This window comes from Corticium candelabrum, chromosome 1, assembly GCF_963422355.1.
Source record: "Corticium candelabrum chromosome 1, ooCorCand1.1, whole genome shotgun sequence".
Taxonomy (NCBI): domain Eukaryota; kingdom Metazoa; phylum Porifera; class Homoscleromorpha; order Homosclerophorida; family Plakinidae; genus Corticium; species Corticium candelabrum.
Genome location: NC_085085.1, coordinates 2,839,563 through 2,859,632, shown reverse-complemented (window position 1 = coordinate 2,859,632; position 20,070 = coordinate 2,839,563). Strand labels below are relative to the sequence as shown.

The following is a 20,070-nucleotide window of genomic DNA, read 5'->3' as shown; positions in this document are numbered from 1 at the left end:
TATGTGTGTATACGCTTGTGTCAAAACTTGGTAGACATGTCTACCGCAAGCAATATGAATATGTCTCATGACGATTCAACTGATACAGTAGTGTAAGAATCTTAGTTATGGTGTAAATTATTTTATTTAGAAATATTCATAATCGTGATGATCCATATTTTATTAAAACCATCTTTCTTAATTCATTTAGCTCTCTTAATGTCGAACTCTGTGTTTAGAAACTACACAAACTTGCACTTAATCCAATGAACGTTGTAGCTTGATCTATCCCTGTTTCTATCTTAAAATTTCCAAAAATTTACTAGTCACATTAGAAAAACTCAAATCTGATAGAACATCTCCTATAGATCAATCTATAGGTGTTATTATATATCTTTTCATATACCGTAAAACAAATCAGTTGACCATACTTTGTAGCAAAACCTGTCGATATCTGTAAATAGAAATTTGCCTCCTCTACTCACATTCTTCTTAATGTTGGTCTAAGAGTAAACATAAACCTGCAACATTGAGTTATCCAGGATTGTGATAATGATTGAGTTTGTCGATGCATAAATTTCTAGTTGTCGCTACTAGAAGATGCACGTCCAGTTCAGAAGTCAGTCAGTCAGTTCAGGCCTGTCAAATAGACACTATATTTGAGTAAAAAATCAAATATTGTAACTTGCAGTACATAAATTAAGGCAATGACTGATTATTTGTTATAGTTCAGAGTAGTATATACCGTACACTAAGACTGCTGGTGATTTCAGTTTTCTGCGGCAAAGAACAATTGAGGTAGAAATAGAAATTTAAAAATTGAAGAATGATGAACCAAATTGTTTTACTGCTATTTACAAAACGTTGCTCTTGTCTTGCAACGCTGACACTAAACGTCTCAGAAACCGCATGTCGGCAAGTAAAAAATAAGATTTTTTCACATTTCGCTTTTGTCAGCGCATCACTCGGAGCAGCTAGAACGACGAAAGTCATACCAAGCCATTCAGTCATGTCCGAGAAATTGCACTGACCCAACAGCTAGAACTGTGCAAAGTCCACGCAGTATCAGTCAACTTCTGCTACGCAATTCTACGTGGAGCTTCCAAAAGGCTCCTTGTTCCGGTCACGTGAGTAGTAATTATATACCCATTATTAGCGGGCAGAAACTACGGTTAGTGATCTTAGCTGCCACCTACACAGAGTTCTTACAGTTGCGTGTAGTTTACAATATTTTACAAATGATGACACCGGCCGATTGCTCCACCAATTTTTGCTATCCGCAACTTGGATAGTTTCAACTCGATATTCTGACAATCGGTCTTTGCGTTGGTGATCTTGTTAGATTGCTTCCAGGTAATACTTAGGAAATTGTCTCCCGATCGAAAGCTGCATGAGAGTTGGATAATCGCAGAGTGCAGCCCATGGCATATGTGTTCGATGAGTATTTCATATACGTAGCCCTTCCTTCTGACTATCCGTCGGAGAAAATTCGTATCTGATGTAACTCGTGTCTCTGTATATCATATGGTTACAGTAATTAAGCGATCAGATTCATCGTTCCACTCGTCGCTTCCAACGTCGTGTATCGATCAATCAAGACGACATTGTAGAGGTGATAATCGCAGAAGCCTAGGAATGGTGAGCAGACTGTGGGTCACAGAAAAATGCCTGTGTGATACTACACACTACCTTTTCATGTCTTCACCTTTACTCATTTCTAAGCACCATACTTAAAAGTTTCCAAAAATATATTCACCCCTACGAGAGTTTGCAGTAACAACTACAGTAGCTACTTGTTGTAGGTCCAGCTCATCACAAAAGTCGTGATGTGTGTAAATCGAAGATGAGTTTAAAACGACAAAGTGCAGAAACAGATCTCTCAGCAGTCGAGGTTGTGGCTTTTATTGTTAGATATAGTCGCAACAGTACGTCAATCTTTGAAAACATTGTGGTAGCCATAGGAATGGCAAAAACTCGCTGCGGTCTAGACAAACCGGCACACTTAAACCTGCATTGGTCAGATCGACTGATAGCAGCTTGTAGCGCATTCCCTACGCCGTTAGGCAAATCCTGACTGCCTAGACACCGTCGCTTGCTAGCAATCCAAGACCAAGTAGCCGTAAGTTTGACTTGCCGCTTGCTCATTTCACAAACACGTACGTAATACGGTACCTGAGTGCCATACCCGGATAACGGAACTATCCCGGATAGTTAATTGGTATCACAATGCCTTCGTACGAATTGGTAAGTAAAAGTGACCAAACACAGTGATATCAGACTCGAGACCTATAGTAGCCGTTTCTGATTTTGCGCAGAAGGGGCAAAATGTACGGGGCCAAACACCCCCATTGCCCCATGCTTCGTACGCCTCTGTAACCCAATCCTGGTGCCGAACTAAGCTGCCATCGCATTTCGATGTCGGACCTGCCCATTTTCAACTTGTCTCGATACGTCGACGTGTATGATCGGGTAGAGGTTTGCAAAGCCTACAGCCAATCGACTTCCCGAATCTGTGTCGGAACTAACTGCATCTTGGAATAGCATGACGCTCTAGAGATTTCTAGAGGCATCGGCAAAGTTTGTGCTGATTTCCCTATCTGAGTATTGTCTGCTATTCACTCGTATGCTCAACTGTGTCAGGTTAGCATGGTCTAAGACTTGTGCCTGATCCCCATATCGAGGGACGGTTGCAAAGGCGACGAGTCGAGAGAGTTGTTCGCTGGCAACGCTGGTACCGGTGACTCTCCAGGTGAGATTCGTATTGGCAGCTACAAACTGATTTGTATAGACTCTCATTTGCTCAAAGTAGAGGCTATGTTGCGCACCCGAAACAAGCAAAGCTTCCAATTCCTTCCACGCCGATAGCGATTGTATACGTCGAACCTTGGGCATCCAAACTGCTAGATGTGCGATGTTGACTTTACTTCCAGCGGCAGCGACACCTCTCTGAATATAGTTATTGGGTGAAAATCTTTAAGTACGTAGGAGTGTTTCACTCCCAATATCACCTTGCCGATATCACGATGGGATCTCAACGTAGAACTCAAAGGTAGGACCATGGCGATGGTTTTTGTGCACGTTGTGATCAACTTGTCGACCGCAAAATCCCGAGCTAATAAATAATTATTGTACGTGTGCTTTCTGAGTTTATTGGCAAAGTCTAGAGCTGCATAAGATGTGAGCTCCAGTTGAATTGGCACCATCAGCAATGGTGCCTAGCTCCTGGTAGCAGAGTAGAGCGGCTCCAGGTACACCAAACTCGTTGAGGTCAGCAGTTCGAATTCCTGGCTGGTATCGTGATACCACAACATGTTGGTAGCCGTACACTTCTACAGTAATCGTCCAAGAATTGTACCAAGTTCATCCCAGGAGAAAGTCTCGTCGCAAGTCGCTGTAAGAATTAAGTGTCGATTTCTAGCGTAAACAGACTGACCGAAAGCGATCGCGAGCTGCTAGTAGCGAGTAGCCTGAGATCTCTAGCGAGAGCGAGTTCGTAGTGAGTCCTACACAGCGAAGAGATTGCGAGTAATAGCGAGACTCTTGCAATTAAATAGGTATTGCCTATTTAATTGCAGGAGTCTCGCTATTACTCGCAATCTCTGTAAAGAGTTTTAGTGAATACACTTTGCAGCAAATGGAGACAAAGATCAAGACGTTTGTGAGGTTCTCAGAAGTCGTATGTATTCAGCTATACATATAGACTCGAGTGTCTAGCCGGTCACTCCCCCGCGGCGGAGAAAAACCGGCTGGAGACAGTCGCCACTCAAAGGAAACCGCTGCCTCTCTATCCTCCAATCGGGATTTTACACGTTTGGTTAGTGTTTGTGCATGAAAGTGTATTTACGATAACTGCTGATAGCAATGCCCGTTGCTATTGGCTCTCTACTAATTAATGTTTGTAACTGAGTAGTCAATTGCTTTTTACCGTCTGATATCACATTTCGTTAGCGTGTGAGCTACACCTGCCTGTCGTCTTCTGTTTGTCTTCCTTTTCGTACTTGGAAGACTAGGCAGCGCATGCAAAACAACTTCTAGTCCCTCACGGTGTCGTACGTTGCATGTATTGAACGAGTAGACCATCTACAAAGCGTGGTATTTGCACTCAACGCAGGGCGACGTGCAGAGTTATGATTTGCGTAAATTACGGTCGACCTTTGGTTGGCCTCTGTGGTAAACTTTGAGTCTAGCGATCTTAGAACGAGAGACAGACAACGAGAAGAGCTGGAAAGAGTCGACATGTTGTTGGTAGACTTGGATTGCACGTGTCGAGAGAACCCGTACTTGCGTCAGAGCGAAATTACATTAGCAAAGAGCCAATAGCAACGTGCGTCCCTATCGAGGATGCACAAACATTGAACGGCACTCTGATTGGAGAAAAGAGAGTCGGCGCTTTGTTTGAATGGAGAATGTCTCCAGCCGGTCTTTCTCCGCCGCGGGGGGAATGACCGGCTGGACACTCGAGCCTAGTATACATACATCTAACTATCACACCCGTAAATCTATAGCTACAGTCAAATTCTTATATTTATGGCTTCAGTCACTTTCAATAATATCAGGGAAACGTGACAGAAACAAGCAGCTGGAACCAACCAAGCAGGCTACTCGAGATATGATGTTGTCAACGCTTACAGCAACAAGATTGTCAGTCTCTTGAACTGGAATGATATGTTCTCCCAAAAGATCTTGGAGATCTCTATAAGTCTCTACCAATGTCTGACAAGTTGTCTTCATTTGAAATGACCGTAGACCAAGACTCAGACGCTAAACCTTGAAGTACAGCATAGCAGACACTATTATGTATATGCTGAGCAAAGGCCAAAACATATCCAAATGATCGTTGTCTGCCATGTATCTCTTCCATAAATTCAACAGTGCAAGAGTTCCTGCATTTGACAGGATTTGACGTCAACTTCAAAACATATCCAGCAACTTTCAGCTTCTCGGTGGTTCTGTGGAGAATCCCACGAGGCACAGAAGTAAACTTCAACGTAGCTGCTGTCTCCTCCTCAAAGCTACATCAAGCAATACAAAGTAAGCTACTAAATTAACGTATGTAATCTAATTTTTTTAGTAAATTTTGTGATTTTGTTGTTTTGCAAATGAGTCTATAATATAAGAGAATTTCAATAAATTTTACTAACAATTATCATGGCATATAGTTCAATTGCCACACATTCTGTTCAGTGCCATCCTGTAGTTGCTATGACATTGTGTTTGCAGAGACACATTGACACTCATTATCAATTGATCTCAGCCAACCACAGCAAACCTCAGTAACAATAGCTTGTCCTATCTTATCAGACAAAATTTCATAGCTACAGGACTCACCATGTAATTCGCTGATGTTATCACTGGCCAAATATCTGGCATTGTTTGCATCGTTCCAACAGCTGTTGCTACATTGCAGAAAAATAAGAGTAACTGTCACAAAAACAGAAACATGAATACTACCATAATGCATCCCATTTCTCAACAGTCTCAGAAAGGTGCTGATGAAGATGCATTTTCATAGCCAATCTGTTCCTTTATATTAATTAAAGCAATGCATGTAGACAGCATATTCAGATAACACATAGAGAGCTTGACTAACAGTACTATAAAGAAGTTCATGTAGTTGATAAAACTTCAAGAAGTACTGTCGAGCCAAAGTAATGTGGTTATCAGTCAACACAGTTACACAAACCAAACGACATGCCACTACAAACAAAGAGTAGTGTATCTAGTACTTGGTGTCTAACACACCACAAAGTACAAGAAGTGATCAATAAAATGAAAAGCCACTAACTAATTTGCTACAAATACAAATGCCAGACAAGTTTACAATTATTACAACTTTACGCAGCAACAATCATGTGTCCACCTTTCCACACTGGGACTTCCTTCAGATCCCGAGGCATGCGACTGATTCCAAATGGTGGGTGTATAGTAGCAAGCGTTTGTTCAAAAAATGCTACATGCAAAGAGATATTTCAGTCATCAAGCATAGCTCCAGGTATAAAACAGAACATACTTTATCTCCACCATAGTAGAGCTTGAACTTGTCATTTAGCCACTTCTCTAGCTGCAGGATGAGATCCAATCGTTTTGGCGCTCGTTATTATACATACTCAGCATTGTGTGCGACGTCCTGTTTAATCGTCCGACGATGGCATCCAATTGAGGATAGTAAGCCCATTTGCGCGTATTATCTGCTTGCCCAGAGAACCTAACTACATAATGCTATTTGAATATTATACTGTCTAACGACAGGCTCAGTAAGTCGCAATCAAGAACAACAAAATCTTTGCTCGACAAGAAATTCGAGCCGTCGTCGTAATAGAGGGAATACTCAACAGTTTACGTAGGCGTTTGAAAGTTTTCAAGATCTATAGTTCAAGCAAACAATATAATCTCAAAAAGGATATTCAAGAAAAAACTAAAAATTACCGCATTTGCTCGTATAGTAATCCGTGGGTTACTATTTTTCAAACCGATCCAGACCGCGGGCTACTATTGAATATGTGATGGTCATGCCTACTTTACGTGTCCACGGCTTCTTGACACTGGTTTTTTTTATCATACTGAAATGATGATGTGTATTGTTAAGTTAAGAAATATAGTCATCGTCGTTCATCTTCAACTGTTGTTTTCGTTATTAAGAAGATCCGTCAAAAGCGCGCGGGGACAGCCGTAGATGCACGGGCGAGACACGTTTCATACGATTGATTCGAAAACACGCAAACAAATGATAGCTATATCTCACTGGTACCGGTTAATCGCACTGATTGAATAACTTTACAGACATGACTATTTACATAAACAAACTATTTACATAAATGCGACAAACGTGAAAGTTCAAGAAAGGGGAGGATCCACTGGCAACCATTTATAGACAAAACTATAACGTACTGTCTAATTACTTCTGTGGCTACGTGCAACAACATCAACATACTACTCTGAGACTGATTAAGCGGACTGTCACTGTGTAGCAACTCAAAATTATAGTTCTTCTTGAATTGGCGTGACACGCCCAAAAGTATTTGGGTCTATAGCCTCGCCTAGCCTCCCTCCAGCCCTCAAGACGTTACGCAAATGATAAAATTACATTTTAATTAGGTCAGTTGCCGTAAATGTCGTGCCAGGTTACGTTCTAACGTCTTCCGTCACAATCCAAAGGAGGTACTGCATGCACCAACCTATCCGGCAGTTGGGACTCGAACTTTAACTTATTCTGAGGTCTGAGAGCGTAGCGGTCGTTACCACAGTTCTGTTTCTACGGTAGCTGCATTCTAGTAATTTTCTACCAAGTCAAATCTAGGAGTGTTTTGGAACACTACGCTCACTTAAAGCAGACCGCGTCCCATGATTAACGGGAGGATTGGGTTCTCGATCGCTGCTTGCAACTTGTACTGCCAACTGCTCAAGAAGAGAGTCCAGAATAATACCCTAGCACTTAATTTGAACGCATTCTATTGCCCTCTACAGCTATTTCACCGTAGGTCGCGATCGATGCATAGATGTGCGCGCGGCTAGAGCCTACACGTTATCTGGAACTTCATGACTTGCTCTGTTAGATTACGGTAGCATAAGACAGACACATGGGATGAAAGGAACGCTTCACAACAGACTAGTAAACATGGATACGGACGACTTCCGTAAACCAGAAATGGATTTTATCGTCACAATTGCAAAGTCAAATCTTAGAGTCTTTTTAGATTTCTCGATGCAACTTCTTTCCACTGCTATTGCTTTATTCAAGAGAACACGTAATGGCCCTAAGACCTCATGACGCAACTCAAGACACGTCAAGACTTGGACAACTATTCGAATACTGTGGCTGGAGTAACACGTGAAACAACACTTCGCATATATGTTCATACTCTTGGCAAACAGATCAATCAAAGTGTGGACCACGCCCATTGCCGTAAGGCTTGTTCTCAGTTACGTAGAGTCCCGGATCTAAACTAGGACATTTCTTAATCTCGGTAAGTCGTTCTCTGCCAAATAGCTGCAGCCAGACCTAGCTGCTACACTAGCGTCATAGTCCTACGGTATAGCAGCTAGGTTAAGCGGTTCATGTCAGCATCTTTCGTAACGTTGCTGCTGTAGACGTTGAAAACTGATCGCACCTATTCTCGCGGTCACAGAGTATCATATCTTGGTCAGCGTTTGCCATCTCCTTTCTACAACTCCCTATTAGACGCAAGTCATCTCTGTCGATAGGCTTATTACATGACTTACTTTCGCCAAATTGTTGGTTTTGTCTTGTCTACCTCTACTCTCGCAGACAACGAAGAAGACGGATGACTCACGTGTTATAATCTCGGTCAACTGATATCGAGTGATTTTCTCTCTTCAGACGTAGATTTGAGGCGTTCTTTTGGCTAACGTTATAGTAATCACCGCTGGCTACCATGCCGACGGGTGATGTTAGTGCTCATCGTACTGTTGCTACGGCAGAACGTGAAATGTGAGAGACTAATACTCGGACATCAGGGATCATAACTAGGTCAGTCGCTTTCATCGCGTTTCTACAAGACAAATTGAGACGGTAGTCATGTCTGTTGAAAGGTTTACTTTGGATGTTTATGCCACTGAATAGCCGGTTTTGTCACTTCAGTTTTTACTGTTGCAGGGCGGTGAGAAGGGTGATGGCGTACGGGACATAATCTCGGTCACGCGATTTTGAGAAAGACGAGTAGGTTTTTTTATTTGACTTTTAGTCTACTGTTGTTCTAGAGCTATATTGTCACGAATGTGTGTGGGGTTCGTGGGTGGCTGAAATAGAAATGTACGTGACCTTTTCGTTCATTATTGTCCTAATATTAAAATCGGTGGCTAGAATGTCTTAGAAATCTATCGTGTTAATTTGTACATGAGGTGGCTCCAAGCTATGATGTATGATGTCGTTTGGGTTTGGATGAACAATAAGAATTGTCATTGTTGCCAAGCTCAAATTTGATACTGTCGATTAGGAAACCGAGACATACCAGAGGAAGAAGTGTGGCAGTTGAAAATGGCCAGATTTCTCAAATATTTTGTGGTGTTAGATAGTCTTATAGCGTGACCAACAGATCTTAATTTTCAATAATCTTTTGAAAATAGAAACACAACTTGACATGCACTACATGTACGTGTAAAAACACGCTAGTGAAAAAGAGAAATACATGTTGCCCGAGGTTCGGAGTAAATCTATTCCCTAGGAGTCTTTTTCAGACTTGGCCTATGTACCCAAACAAATTTCTAATGTACGCGTTTACTAGATAGGATTTCATCCATTCACATAACTATAGTATAGGCCTACTTTTGCATGAACCTTACTCTGTTCACAACTCTCGTATTCTGGATAACTAACGTTTATACTCGTTTCATTTACGCAACCAAACATCTGTACCTCCTAATTATGGTAGGAAGTCTGCAGTTTGTTCTTGATTTTTTGATAGACACATGGTGGAGATCTCCTTGCATGCATTATTACGTGTGGGCATACCTGCGGCTGTCAGAAGCTTCCCTACAAATTTCTACGCTTTCTTCTATAAATAGAACCACTTTCCTCGTTTGTGCGCAAAGCTACGGTGTGAAGGCAACCTGTAACCGGCTAACTGGTGTTCGGATAGGTGACATCCTACGTACTGTAAACAGAATGTTGTTGTTTAGTACAGAAACCGTGTACAGCGACCGTACGTCAAGTCATCTCTTGTCTGTCACAGTGCAGTAGTCTAGACTAACTGCATCTGTATCTAGGTGTCAATACTAGTTGTCAATGGTATAACTATAGGAGTAGTGTTGTATGTACACGTACAATAATTGCCTCGTTGTCTCCAGATACAGTAAACTGTACGCCAGCTAGAGACTGTATAGCGGAGCTCGTGCTTCTAATTATTTTGAAACGTCCCATGTGTTCACGAGCAACACAATGGTATGGACTGTACTTGTGGAAATGCCGAGTGAGATCTGTCACAGCCAACATGCAACCACTGGACCATGTAAGGACAGTGCAATTGTCCATGTTCTAATTCTTGATGTCTTATGAGAGTGTGGGTGTCATTTAGTTGACTTGTTTTTGAGTTTGGTGATTAACGTAGTGATGTATACGCTGAAGGAGTGAGTTATACTAGCTCTAAAGGTGTGATATAAGAATTGTCTAAATGATAACTATTCAGACATATCCTAACCCACTCCCTGAGTGTCTATACATTACTAAAAAAAAAATCAACTACATGACACCTAGCTTTACTTCTAAACTGCAATGTAAACTTTTTGCTATTTGTATTAGATAATAATCTGAGTAGTTCAGTCAACCAAGTCAATGTCAATATAGTTTTAATGTAAAATGAATCTTGTTTCCTAATACCCAACTTGGTTATTGCAGAACACAGACAGTGCACGGATCAATCCCGTAGTCTTATCTTTTAAAAGTAGCCGGATGATTCCAAAGCGCAAAACATCACCGAAAACGATTAGTTGTCTTGACTTTATAGCTGTTATTGAATGTGAATGTTCACGCTGGGTTACTATGGCAAGATTTCACGACAAGGACCCCTTTAAGGGTTTGGCGTTCTCTTTCCAACGTAACAACGTCAGCTACAGGTACAGTAGAGTAAATGTGCTTGTACAACATTGTACAACTTGCCAGAGTGCTTGTACAACGTTTGCTGACCGAAATACACGAAACAATGAGTACTGGTAAGCATCTGGGAAAGCTCAAAAGCCTAAGTCTCACTTGCTACTATCAGCCCTCCCTACTGTTTGTCACAAGAGCTGACCCGAGTTGACGAAACTCGTATTTCATGCAACTGATAGACACCCTCACAAGCAATGGTTTGGTGCTGCTCTTGCAAAAGTGAAAAGGAAAACATCAATGCAATAGCATGAGGAAAACAAATTGCCTTCTAGCGGTGGAGCTAAATGCACAGGAGGTTCAAAAGTTGTCTCTCGAAAAGCAAGGCGCAAAACCATAGACAAAAATTGTCTTGCCTGTACCCTAGACGACAATAAATCGCCTTCAAAACAACCAGTGCAAAGCTGAAGGCCTGAATATTCATACAAAAGCTTCCGTACGTCCTTGTTAATGTACTTACCTCACACCGCGCATTTCAAGATTAGCCATTTCTTTAGATAGACTTTAAATAGGCTTGAGATGAATCTTATAAATAGGCAGTAAACGGAGACGTCTGCTGTGAGGTTTGAGAGTAATAATACCATTAAGGTTGAATGTCAAAATTTTAAGCAAAACTGCATAAAGGTCATGTTGGTAAAGTACGTATACATACAATTATGCAAATAATAATATTATACAGTATTTTAAAGTTAATTCGATGTCTACAGAGGGTAGATCTGTACTGCATTTGACCACTGATATAGCACCAAGTGACAAAAAAAAGTTGAGAACTGGGTTGTTCATGCATGCTCAAATCTAGGATGCTCAAACACCCTTGTAGATAGACAGATGAAGTTACAGTAAATATTGCTTTCAAGAGATATATGAAAAGACTATTGCCGTAGACTTGAAATTAGAACTATATACCTACATCGAGGAACGGGTAAATAAATCTCTAGCAAAATATTAAATAATTTAGAACATTTAGTGTTTTAGGTTATCAGGGAGGCATGGTTTCAAAACGACATGCAAGCAATTTAGAGTCAGACAAGACTACATGATGAAGGATAAGTAGATCTTGAGGCAAATATATCCATTTTTACATCAAGCTGCCATCTAGATATTTAAAAGCCATCAAGATGACCATTCTTCTCGAAGCTCATCAGCTACTGAGCCACGACTCGTTGATATTAACAAAAGTACAATTTTCAATACAGAACCACCAAAGCGATACTCATCATAGAATAGTTTATAGGATTACCTCAGAGATTATAATTTTTAGCTATTCAACCAGGCACTTTACTAGTTTAAGAGTAGGGAAGCTGTTGAGTTTGACATGCATTGCAAGAGTAAACACACAGTGAAAGGATGCTGTGGATAAATAGTAGACGGTTTACTTGAACAAGTTCTACTCACGCTATAGCCAATTAGAGCTGCATTGTATTATAGCTAAAGTTTTTCACGAATCTTGTACGTATATATATATATATATATATATATATATATATATATATATATATATATATATATGTATATATGTATATGTATGTATATATATATATATATATATATATATATATATATATATATATATATATATATATATATATATATATATATATATATATATATATATGTATATATATGCATATGTATATACATATATATGTATATACATACATATATATATATATATATATATATATATATATATATATATATATATATATATATATATATGTATATATATGCATATGTATATACATATACATATGTATATACATACATACATACATATATATATATATATATATATATATATATATATATATATATATATATATATATATATATATATATGAGTAGTAGTTAACTGGTCATGTGAAACCTGTTGTTATGATGTCTTCTTCTTTAGGCAAGTTACTAGATGTATGCGTAGTATATATACATAGTGCTAAACAATGCTAAATATAAGTTTATTTACATTGACTACCTATAGAACTTCTATAACTGATCTAGAGAGTTGCTTACAACCCGCAACTGGACCCAAGTCTTGCGTATGCTTTAGGTTGCATAGAGCAGGAGTACACGTCGTTGAGTATATACGTCGTTTTCTCGATTTACTCAATACAGTGCAGCAATTGATGCAGATAGGCAACAGCATTTAGTACTTAAAAGATGCTGCGAACTGTACATGCAGCTAGACATTAGAATTACCGCTGAACTCTTCTCACAGACATTGTTCATCCACGTCCCCACGCAAGTGTCTAATTACCTGCAGACCACCTGCTGACAATTTCTAATGTAACTTCTTCTTGCATGTCGGTCACTTGAATAATTCTACAAACTGCAGATTATCAAACATTATGTATAGTGTGATGCCCAAATGTTAGTCTATCTAAGCGATTTACTTTAGCGGCGTAGACTGCTTGGAGGTGGGAAATTGGAAGGATGGTCACGATATGTACACGCCTTTGTTTTGAGTAGTTGCACATGCTGGTACCGTACGTGTGTAGACGTGGGTGGTGTCACTGTGACCGGACCGTCATACATGCTGGTACCGTACGTGTGTAGACGTGGGTGATGTCACGGTGCTCCACCGTCATACATGATTCGCCAGACTTGTGTTGCATAAGGTATTAAGTCTTTAATTCGAGAAATATTGTCTGTAATATAAGAAAAGCATCACGCCCCGGCGACCCTTGAACCAGATTCGGTGACTTGCATAACAAAATTTGACTATCGCGTTTAATCGAGTGGGCGATTATGTTATGATTATGCTCGTCGCGTACAGCTGAACCAGTATCTAAGTCTCATCACCCACTCAAACACGCGTATAGTATCTTGTTGGCTCTGCGGCCGGAGGTATCGACAACAGCATGGCTAAAAGGTGAGTAACGTAGCGTCTTTTGCAGTGACATTCATCTAGTGTCTAGTAACGCGTCTAATTCGCCGTCCAATAAAAAATAAGAATGGCTACCGCTAGCAAGACGAGACTATACGTGTTCGTAAAAGTCGTTTGACATCTAGGTTAGCCTGCTGTTAAAACGCTATATGCAAGAGTCCATGCATAGAGTGCAAGCAACTTAACTCCTACGTAAAATTTCCTCTGATTCTATTTGAAGAGAGTTAAAAATTGGAATTGCATGTTATTGAGAGAGTTTGGCGTTAGAGAAAGAGTTCATGTCCTAACAATTAACTTAATATTAAGGGACACGGAGGCTCTTAGCTCGGTGCGCTGATAGTGTCTTTGCAGTACAGCCAATTAATGCCTCAGTATACTAGCAAAGGGTAGTGAGTGACCTGCTAAAGGTGGAGTTTGCCAAGAAGGGTCAGAACTCTGAATTATTTTCTATCTTCGCAACTGGAACCTATAGTCTAATTACATGGAAGTTATAAATCTAAGCTCAGTTGCTGGGCTGTAGAGCGACTCACAAGTTGGGGCGGGGAGTAGATGAACTATGTGGGTGTTGTTTTCCTAACAAATACACGATGTGCTCACAGTTGGTGGCAGCTGCCTCTTCTGCACCTCCAACCCTGCCGCCAATGTAAACGAAATGAGAAATACACAAAAATTACGTATACGCATACTTTACTACAACTGGTGTGCCCTAGGCTGTGCATTCATCGTACACTGTTTGTTTATCACTCTGTGTTGCACTCGTTTGGTAACAAAAAGTTGATGTAAAAGACGTTGGAATTTGGGCGTGTCCTCTATTGAGCAATAAAAAATGCACATTGTACAAGACATTGGTCGGCACTACAACATTTGCAGACTGTTCGTCTTATAGTTTGGGTACTTGGCTTGTTTGCAACTGAGAAACATCGTGTTTGTTACTGATTTATGTGTCTTTCAGCAGGTCTGAAAAGTTGCAGTCCACAAACTCTAGCAACGACAATCCGTCGATATCCGCACAAGAAATTATTAGTTGTACAAACCTACCTCAACTAGTGACCTGGTGTGACAAAATGAAAATCAGCACTGACGGTTGTCTAAATATAATGGACGTGCAGACTCTACTTCTTCAACATCTACGAAAAACGTCAAAGGGTTTATTCACACGACCACCACCAGTAAGCCGGTTTAGAAAACACGACTTTTAGCGTTAGTAAAAAATTTGTTTATCCGTTACGTTAGCCGATCACAGTTGCTCAATCGGCACTCAAAGCATTCGCTACTACAAGAGATAAACTCGTGCAGTTAGTCAACGACATTGCCACATTTCTCTATTCTGGTGATGCTTATCAGTGTTTTGAGAGACTTCACCTGACAGAAAACAAATGGTTGAGCATGGAAGAATTAGAAGATATTAAAACGGATTGCTCTAAGCTGCCAAAGCTGATAATTGCAGGTATTGTATTGTCGTAGCTCTGTGTTTTGCTTTGTATTAAACACACCACACATGCAACGTAGAAAACCCTACCACTGCTTCTATACGCACTACACTGTACAACATTGTGCCAATGCAAAAGAGGAAATTGTGCCATACACCCCTTTTGCTAAAGAGTACACCCTTCTGGAAAAAGACGCCGGAGAATTAAGATTCATTGTATTACAGTACAGTTCCTTGGCTTTACAAGGTCTTTCCTACACCGTTAATGCTATATATGTATACAAGTAAAATCTTCTTCCCAGAATAACATTACAGATGTCTGATGATTAATGCATTGAATTACTTCTTGCTGTAACTGTAAACATGTATTTAGATTAGTAATCTAAGCCTTCCAAGAATTCTCAGCTAATCATTTGCATTATTTATATATGTCAATGTGCTCTTGACCGTTAGGCCAGCTAACGTGGCATCGTTAGCTTTATTGCATATTCACGCTTTATTGATAATTCTTCTTCTTTAGGTAGTGCTTCTGCCGGAAAGACTACATTGCTTAACCTTTTGCTTGGGAAATCAATTGTTCCTACAGATCACAATTCTACTACAACTTCCGAAGTCAGATATGGCCGAGAAAATGTGGCTTTTGTTCAATATCGAGATGGTAATGGCAAGAAAGTGACATCAAAACAGCTCAATTTAACCACTGAAGAAGGCCAGAAAACTCTCCGTACCATTGCTGCTTTAAAACCGGCAAACAGCGGTGCTATCGATCAACATCCAGTAGCATCAGCTTACCAAGAACACACTGGTGACAGTGATGGGAATGGTCAACGGTTACAATTGGAAATTTTTTGCCCTATGGGGTTTCTAAAGGTAAAATTAAGAAGCTGGATCTATGAAGGTTTCTTAATTAAACTCTATGGGATATTTAGAAAGTTACGTTAATTGACAGTTCGGGAGTGACAGAAGATGATTCAGCAAAGTTTCTGGCTAAATCTATTACTGAGCGGTCTCAACGTGATGTCGCTTGCGGCTATATCTACGTGCTGGATGGCAGTCGATCTGCAGAAGAAGCAGTGCAGGTGTGATTTAATGCGTGTAATAATATTGTGTTTTGATGACGTTAGAAATGTCTATATGTGGATTGATACTTGTAGCTAAATGAGACTTTATTACTAAACATCAACTTACCCCAAGGTGCTTAGATTATAAAAGCTTGTGTGTCAATAGTTGGGATGCTAAAGCCTATAGTAGCTACGGCAGATTCTATTTTTCTAATGTGTACATGAGTGTATTGTCCAAAAATGCAGAAACGTTTATGTGGGCATGGTTTATTTATATATAGGGTGTGTGATTTTGTGGCTTAGAATATCTGGCTATATTTTTGGTCCGTCTGTTTGCCTTTCAACATTTTTTTAATATTTAAATATATATGAATATTTATGTATCAATTCTGAAATCTAATATGCATTATTGGTTAATGCACTACCTTTTAGTCAGACAGCTAATTAGAATATTTTTGATTTTTTTATCTTTAATTGCACGTTGGCCTGCGTGTGTCTTGTATGTGTCTGTTTTGTGTAGGATGGTTATTTGCTGAAAGCAGTTATGGAACAATCTAAATATTCATTTTTACCCGAGTCTACAATTTTTGTTGTGAACAAGTGGGATATGGTCTCTGCAAAGACAAAGGAGAATTTTCTGCGTATTGTTACCAAAGAGCTCAAGAAGCGATGGCCAATGTTTAGACCACATCAACTGTTAACACTCAACGCAAAACGAGCTGAAATGGTCTGGTTTAACACAGGGAAGTTAACTCCGGATTTGAAAGCAGTTTGTACAGCTATCACAAACATAATTCCAGGATCATTCAACAACTTTATCATCAAACCCCTCAGGCATGTTGGGTAAAAATTATCTTAAATTTACGATTTTACATTTGTGCATACTTTTATAGACAACTTTGTGAATTTATTGACTCTACTGAAGGTGTGTTGGAAACGATTCTCAGGCATCTAAAATTACCTGTTTCCCAAAGGAAAAAACTTGAACAATCGAGCTGAGAGACTCTAACAAAAGTTGAAACATTGCTAGAGAAAATGAAAGGTGAATTACATTTGAAGATTTCCTATCTTAAAAACGAGCTTTTAAGTCATTTGAAGACTACGCAGGTTCGTGAAAGCTTCTACACTTGGGATATATCATCCTTACCCATTGAACAGAAGGCAGCTGTTTACGCAGAAGACGTAGAGCTATTTCTAGATGTAAAGCTAGGCCAAATTGTAGAGGACTACCAAGACAAAGGCGGACTTCAACAATGGGCAAAAACAACACTAGATCAAAATGTTATAGAAGCAGAAAAGATGCTAGTTCGAGCTAATCTAGACCTAGGTGGTTATCATGCACGTGCAACCAACAACAGCTCAGCATCATCCTCAGGAGTAAACGGAATATTAGATGTTCTGAAGTCTGTGGGAGTAACGATCAGTCTTGGGGCAGCCTTAGGGATTTACACAAACTTTGCAATGGCCCGAAAGATGGAGAGTGAATTGGAGATGTCAACAGCAGCATTTGTTCCTGGTGCAGTAATTCCAGAAAGACTGATAAGTCTGAGCATAGTGATTGCTTCAGTAGTTATCTGGATAAAAGAAACTTTTATATATTATAAGGTGAAAAATTTTAAGCAAAATGTACAAACTGCATTTGACGACTTCATCGTAAACGAAGACAAGTTATGTGAAATAGTCAAGAATTTGCTGAAGTTTCTTTGCATGCCTGTGCAAGCTGTATTAGACGCAATACCTCAAAAATTAGAAGAACTTGAAATGAAGTTAAATGCAAGTGACCAGGCAGAACAGGAGAATGTTCCAAAGTATCAAGACTTGCTGCGTACAAGCCAGAATTTAAACGGGAAATTGCTGATAATGACTCTTCAATGCATGCATCACAAATTTACCAGCGATGAAATCTACTGGCCCCAACCAAAACAACCAATAGGTAGTGGAAGGTTTAGTGACGTTTACAAAGTTGTCATTCGTGAAGGAGCTGAAACTGCATTGAAAGTAATGAAAGATGACATTACGCAGCAAACAGTATCTGATATAAAGAAAGAAATTGATTGTTGCAGGTATCATCTTATTATGATCCTTAAAGTGTCTTTTGGTACCTTTTTCAAATTTGTTCTTTGCCAGGAAATGCAACCATGAGAACATTGTCAAGTTTTATGGGTCAGTACAACTTTCATCAGACCCTCTCAAGACAGGATTACTGTACGAATGGTGTGGGTACGGAACTTTAGCTTCTTTTCTTAAAGATGTAAAAGAAGAGCCAGCTTATACACTGAAAGGATTTCCGATTGCTCGAAGACTTGCACTGGATATGCTCAGTGGGATTCGTTATCTACATGACAATGGCATCATTCATCGAGATATGAAACCTGAAAATGTGCTGGTAAGTTATCAATATGCTTACTGCTAGTAACATGATCGACTCAGTATTGTTTCAGTAAAGCGTGCTTTCTTTAGATAACAAAGCAGAGAAGAGTGCGTCTCGCAGACATTGGACTGGCCAAGCCAATCAAACAAGTGAGAGGTACAGCATGTGGAACACTATGGTACATGGCACCAGAAGTATTTAGTGCAAAACTGTACACAGAAACAGCAGATATTTTTAGTTTTGGAATTATCATGTGGGAGCTATGGAACAAAAAACGAGTTTATGAAGTCACACCACAACCTCAATTGCAGCTTTTCTTTCAGCTTGTAGAGGAAGGAAAACTTCGTCCAGGTAATGACGAATTTATTGGTGAAGAGATCCAGTATGGACAGCAGCACGAAATGTCTGTTTTCAAGCGCTGCCAGCAACAGCATGAGGTAGGGCCAGGAATTTCTACTTTTCAGGGTAAAGAGCAACAGCAGCAGTGTAGTCTGCGTCCGGGTAAAGCTAAAAGGTGGGCTGATTTATCAAGAGCCTGCTGGTCATCATGCCCTGCCAATCGGCCATCAGCAGATGCAATTTACAAAGCTATAAATGCTATCTCTGCTACCGATTAGAACTACATGTATGTATAAGGTGTTAGCTGTTTACTGCAAAGATGTCAAGTTTTGTTGGTATTTGTATTTTTTAAGATGTAACTGAATGCTTGCTTGTTGCTTTATCTGTTTACATGACAAGAAGCTATGATTTTGTCTGACTTAGCTATACTTTCATACAGTTACTATTTGCTATAGTTTCTTTACTATACAATATTGTCGTTATTCCATTGTGTGCATCTGCAATCTGTTGTTGTAAGAAGAGTCTGTTGTAGAAACGGTCTGACCACGATAAGCAGGTGGCAGCGCATGAATTCATCGGATAGTTACGTTATTGAGTTACCTTCCACAATAATTTCAAAATTATAGGATAATTTTTGTTGAAAGTCTTACTATTTCCACATGGTACGTCCCATTAGGGTAACGACCTCAGTTTACGCTAGCGTGCAATAGCCAGAGTAAGGCTTCAAATGAGAAAAGTACGGATGACAGACAGATCGTCTGCACTCACGCTCAATCGTTGCACTTCTGAGCAACTGTTTCTGCTAATAAGGGAGTCATCCTAGATCACATTTGTTGGGTTCAAGGACATAATTTGTCACAACAGCAGTATTTACTCTACTAGTGAAAAGAACACGCACATGTTTGCCAAATCTCTAATACACACACGTGTCTGAAACATGCACAGTCAAATAAATGGAGAAAAAATGCATTCTGCTCAAACAAGGCGAGTTGTTGTGAGAAATGAATAATCAACAAATTGTGGCCTGATTGCACTAAAATAGAGTTTCTGTAATAGGCATGTGCATTTTTAGTTTTCCAGCTTTACTGTGGTGCATCTTTACACCAGGTAGTCTTTCTTCTCTGCTTCTATTTTTGTTTCACTATACCCGGGCTGTAGCTACACCATCATCTGCTCTTCCTCTAACCCCGTCTTGTTCGTCTCCACCTGGATGATCCAGAGGATAGTTATCAGGGGCACATGTCTTTATTCTCTACTATCTAGATAGTACTCCGGTTGAGGCTGTGTACTGAACTCAAGCCAGTCTCTCTCCGCCCCACCGTTTCTCGGATTGGCGAAGATTGACAATTCTCTTGGAATGATGAAAGTGGCTTGAGTCTAGAGTCGTGGACTCTACCAGGTTTCTTA

At 39.9% G+C, this 20,070-nt stretch overlaps 1 protein-coding gene across 2 annotated transcripts; it reads left to right on the top strand.

Moving 5' to 3' along the window:
- Window positions 1-15,832: 15,832 nt before the first annotated feature.
- On the top strand, window positions 15,833-19,179 carry LOC134194454 (dual specificity protein kinase shkB-like). Of its 2 annotated transcripts, XM_062663386.1 has the most exons (5): window positions 15,833-15,971; window positions 16,474-16,995; window positions 17,052-18,016; window positions 18,081-18,339; window positions 18,414-19,179. In XM_062663386.1, the coding sequence occupies exons 3-5, from the start codon at window positions 17,253-17,255 to the stop codon at window positions 18,939-18,941; spliced, it is 1,551 nt and encodes a 516-aa protein (XP_062519370.1). In that variant the 5' UTR covers window positions 15,833-15,971; window positions 16,474-16,995; window positions 17,052-17,252; the 3' UTR covers window positions 18,942-19,179. The 2 variants fall into 2 exon arrangements, with proteins under 2 accessions (XP_062519370.1, XP_062519362.1); XM_062663378.1 differs by having other exon boundaries at window positions 16,474-18,016.
- Window positions 19,180-20,070: the final 891 nt, after the last annotated feature.

Coding starts and splice junctions, on each gene's coding strand:
- LOC134194454 (XM_062663378.1), top strand. CDS start 16,989: ATGAAAGGTGAATTACATTTGAAGATTTCCTATCTTAAAAACGAGCTT. Junction 18,017..18,080: donor AAAGAAATTGATTGTTGCAG/GTATCATCTTAT, acceptor GTTCTTTGCCAG/GAAATGCAACCATGAGAACA. Junction 18,340..18,413: donor TGAAACCTGAAAATGTGCTG/GTAAGTTATCAA, acceptor TGCTTTCTTTAG/ATAACAAAGCAGAGAAGAGT.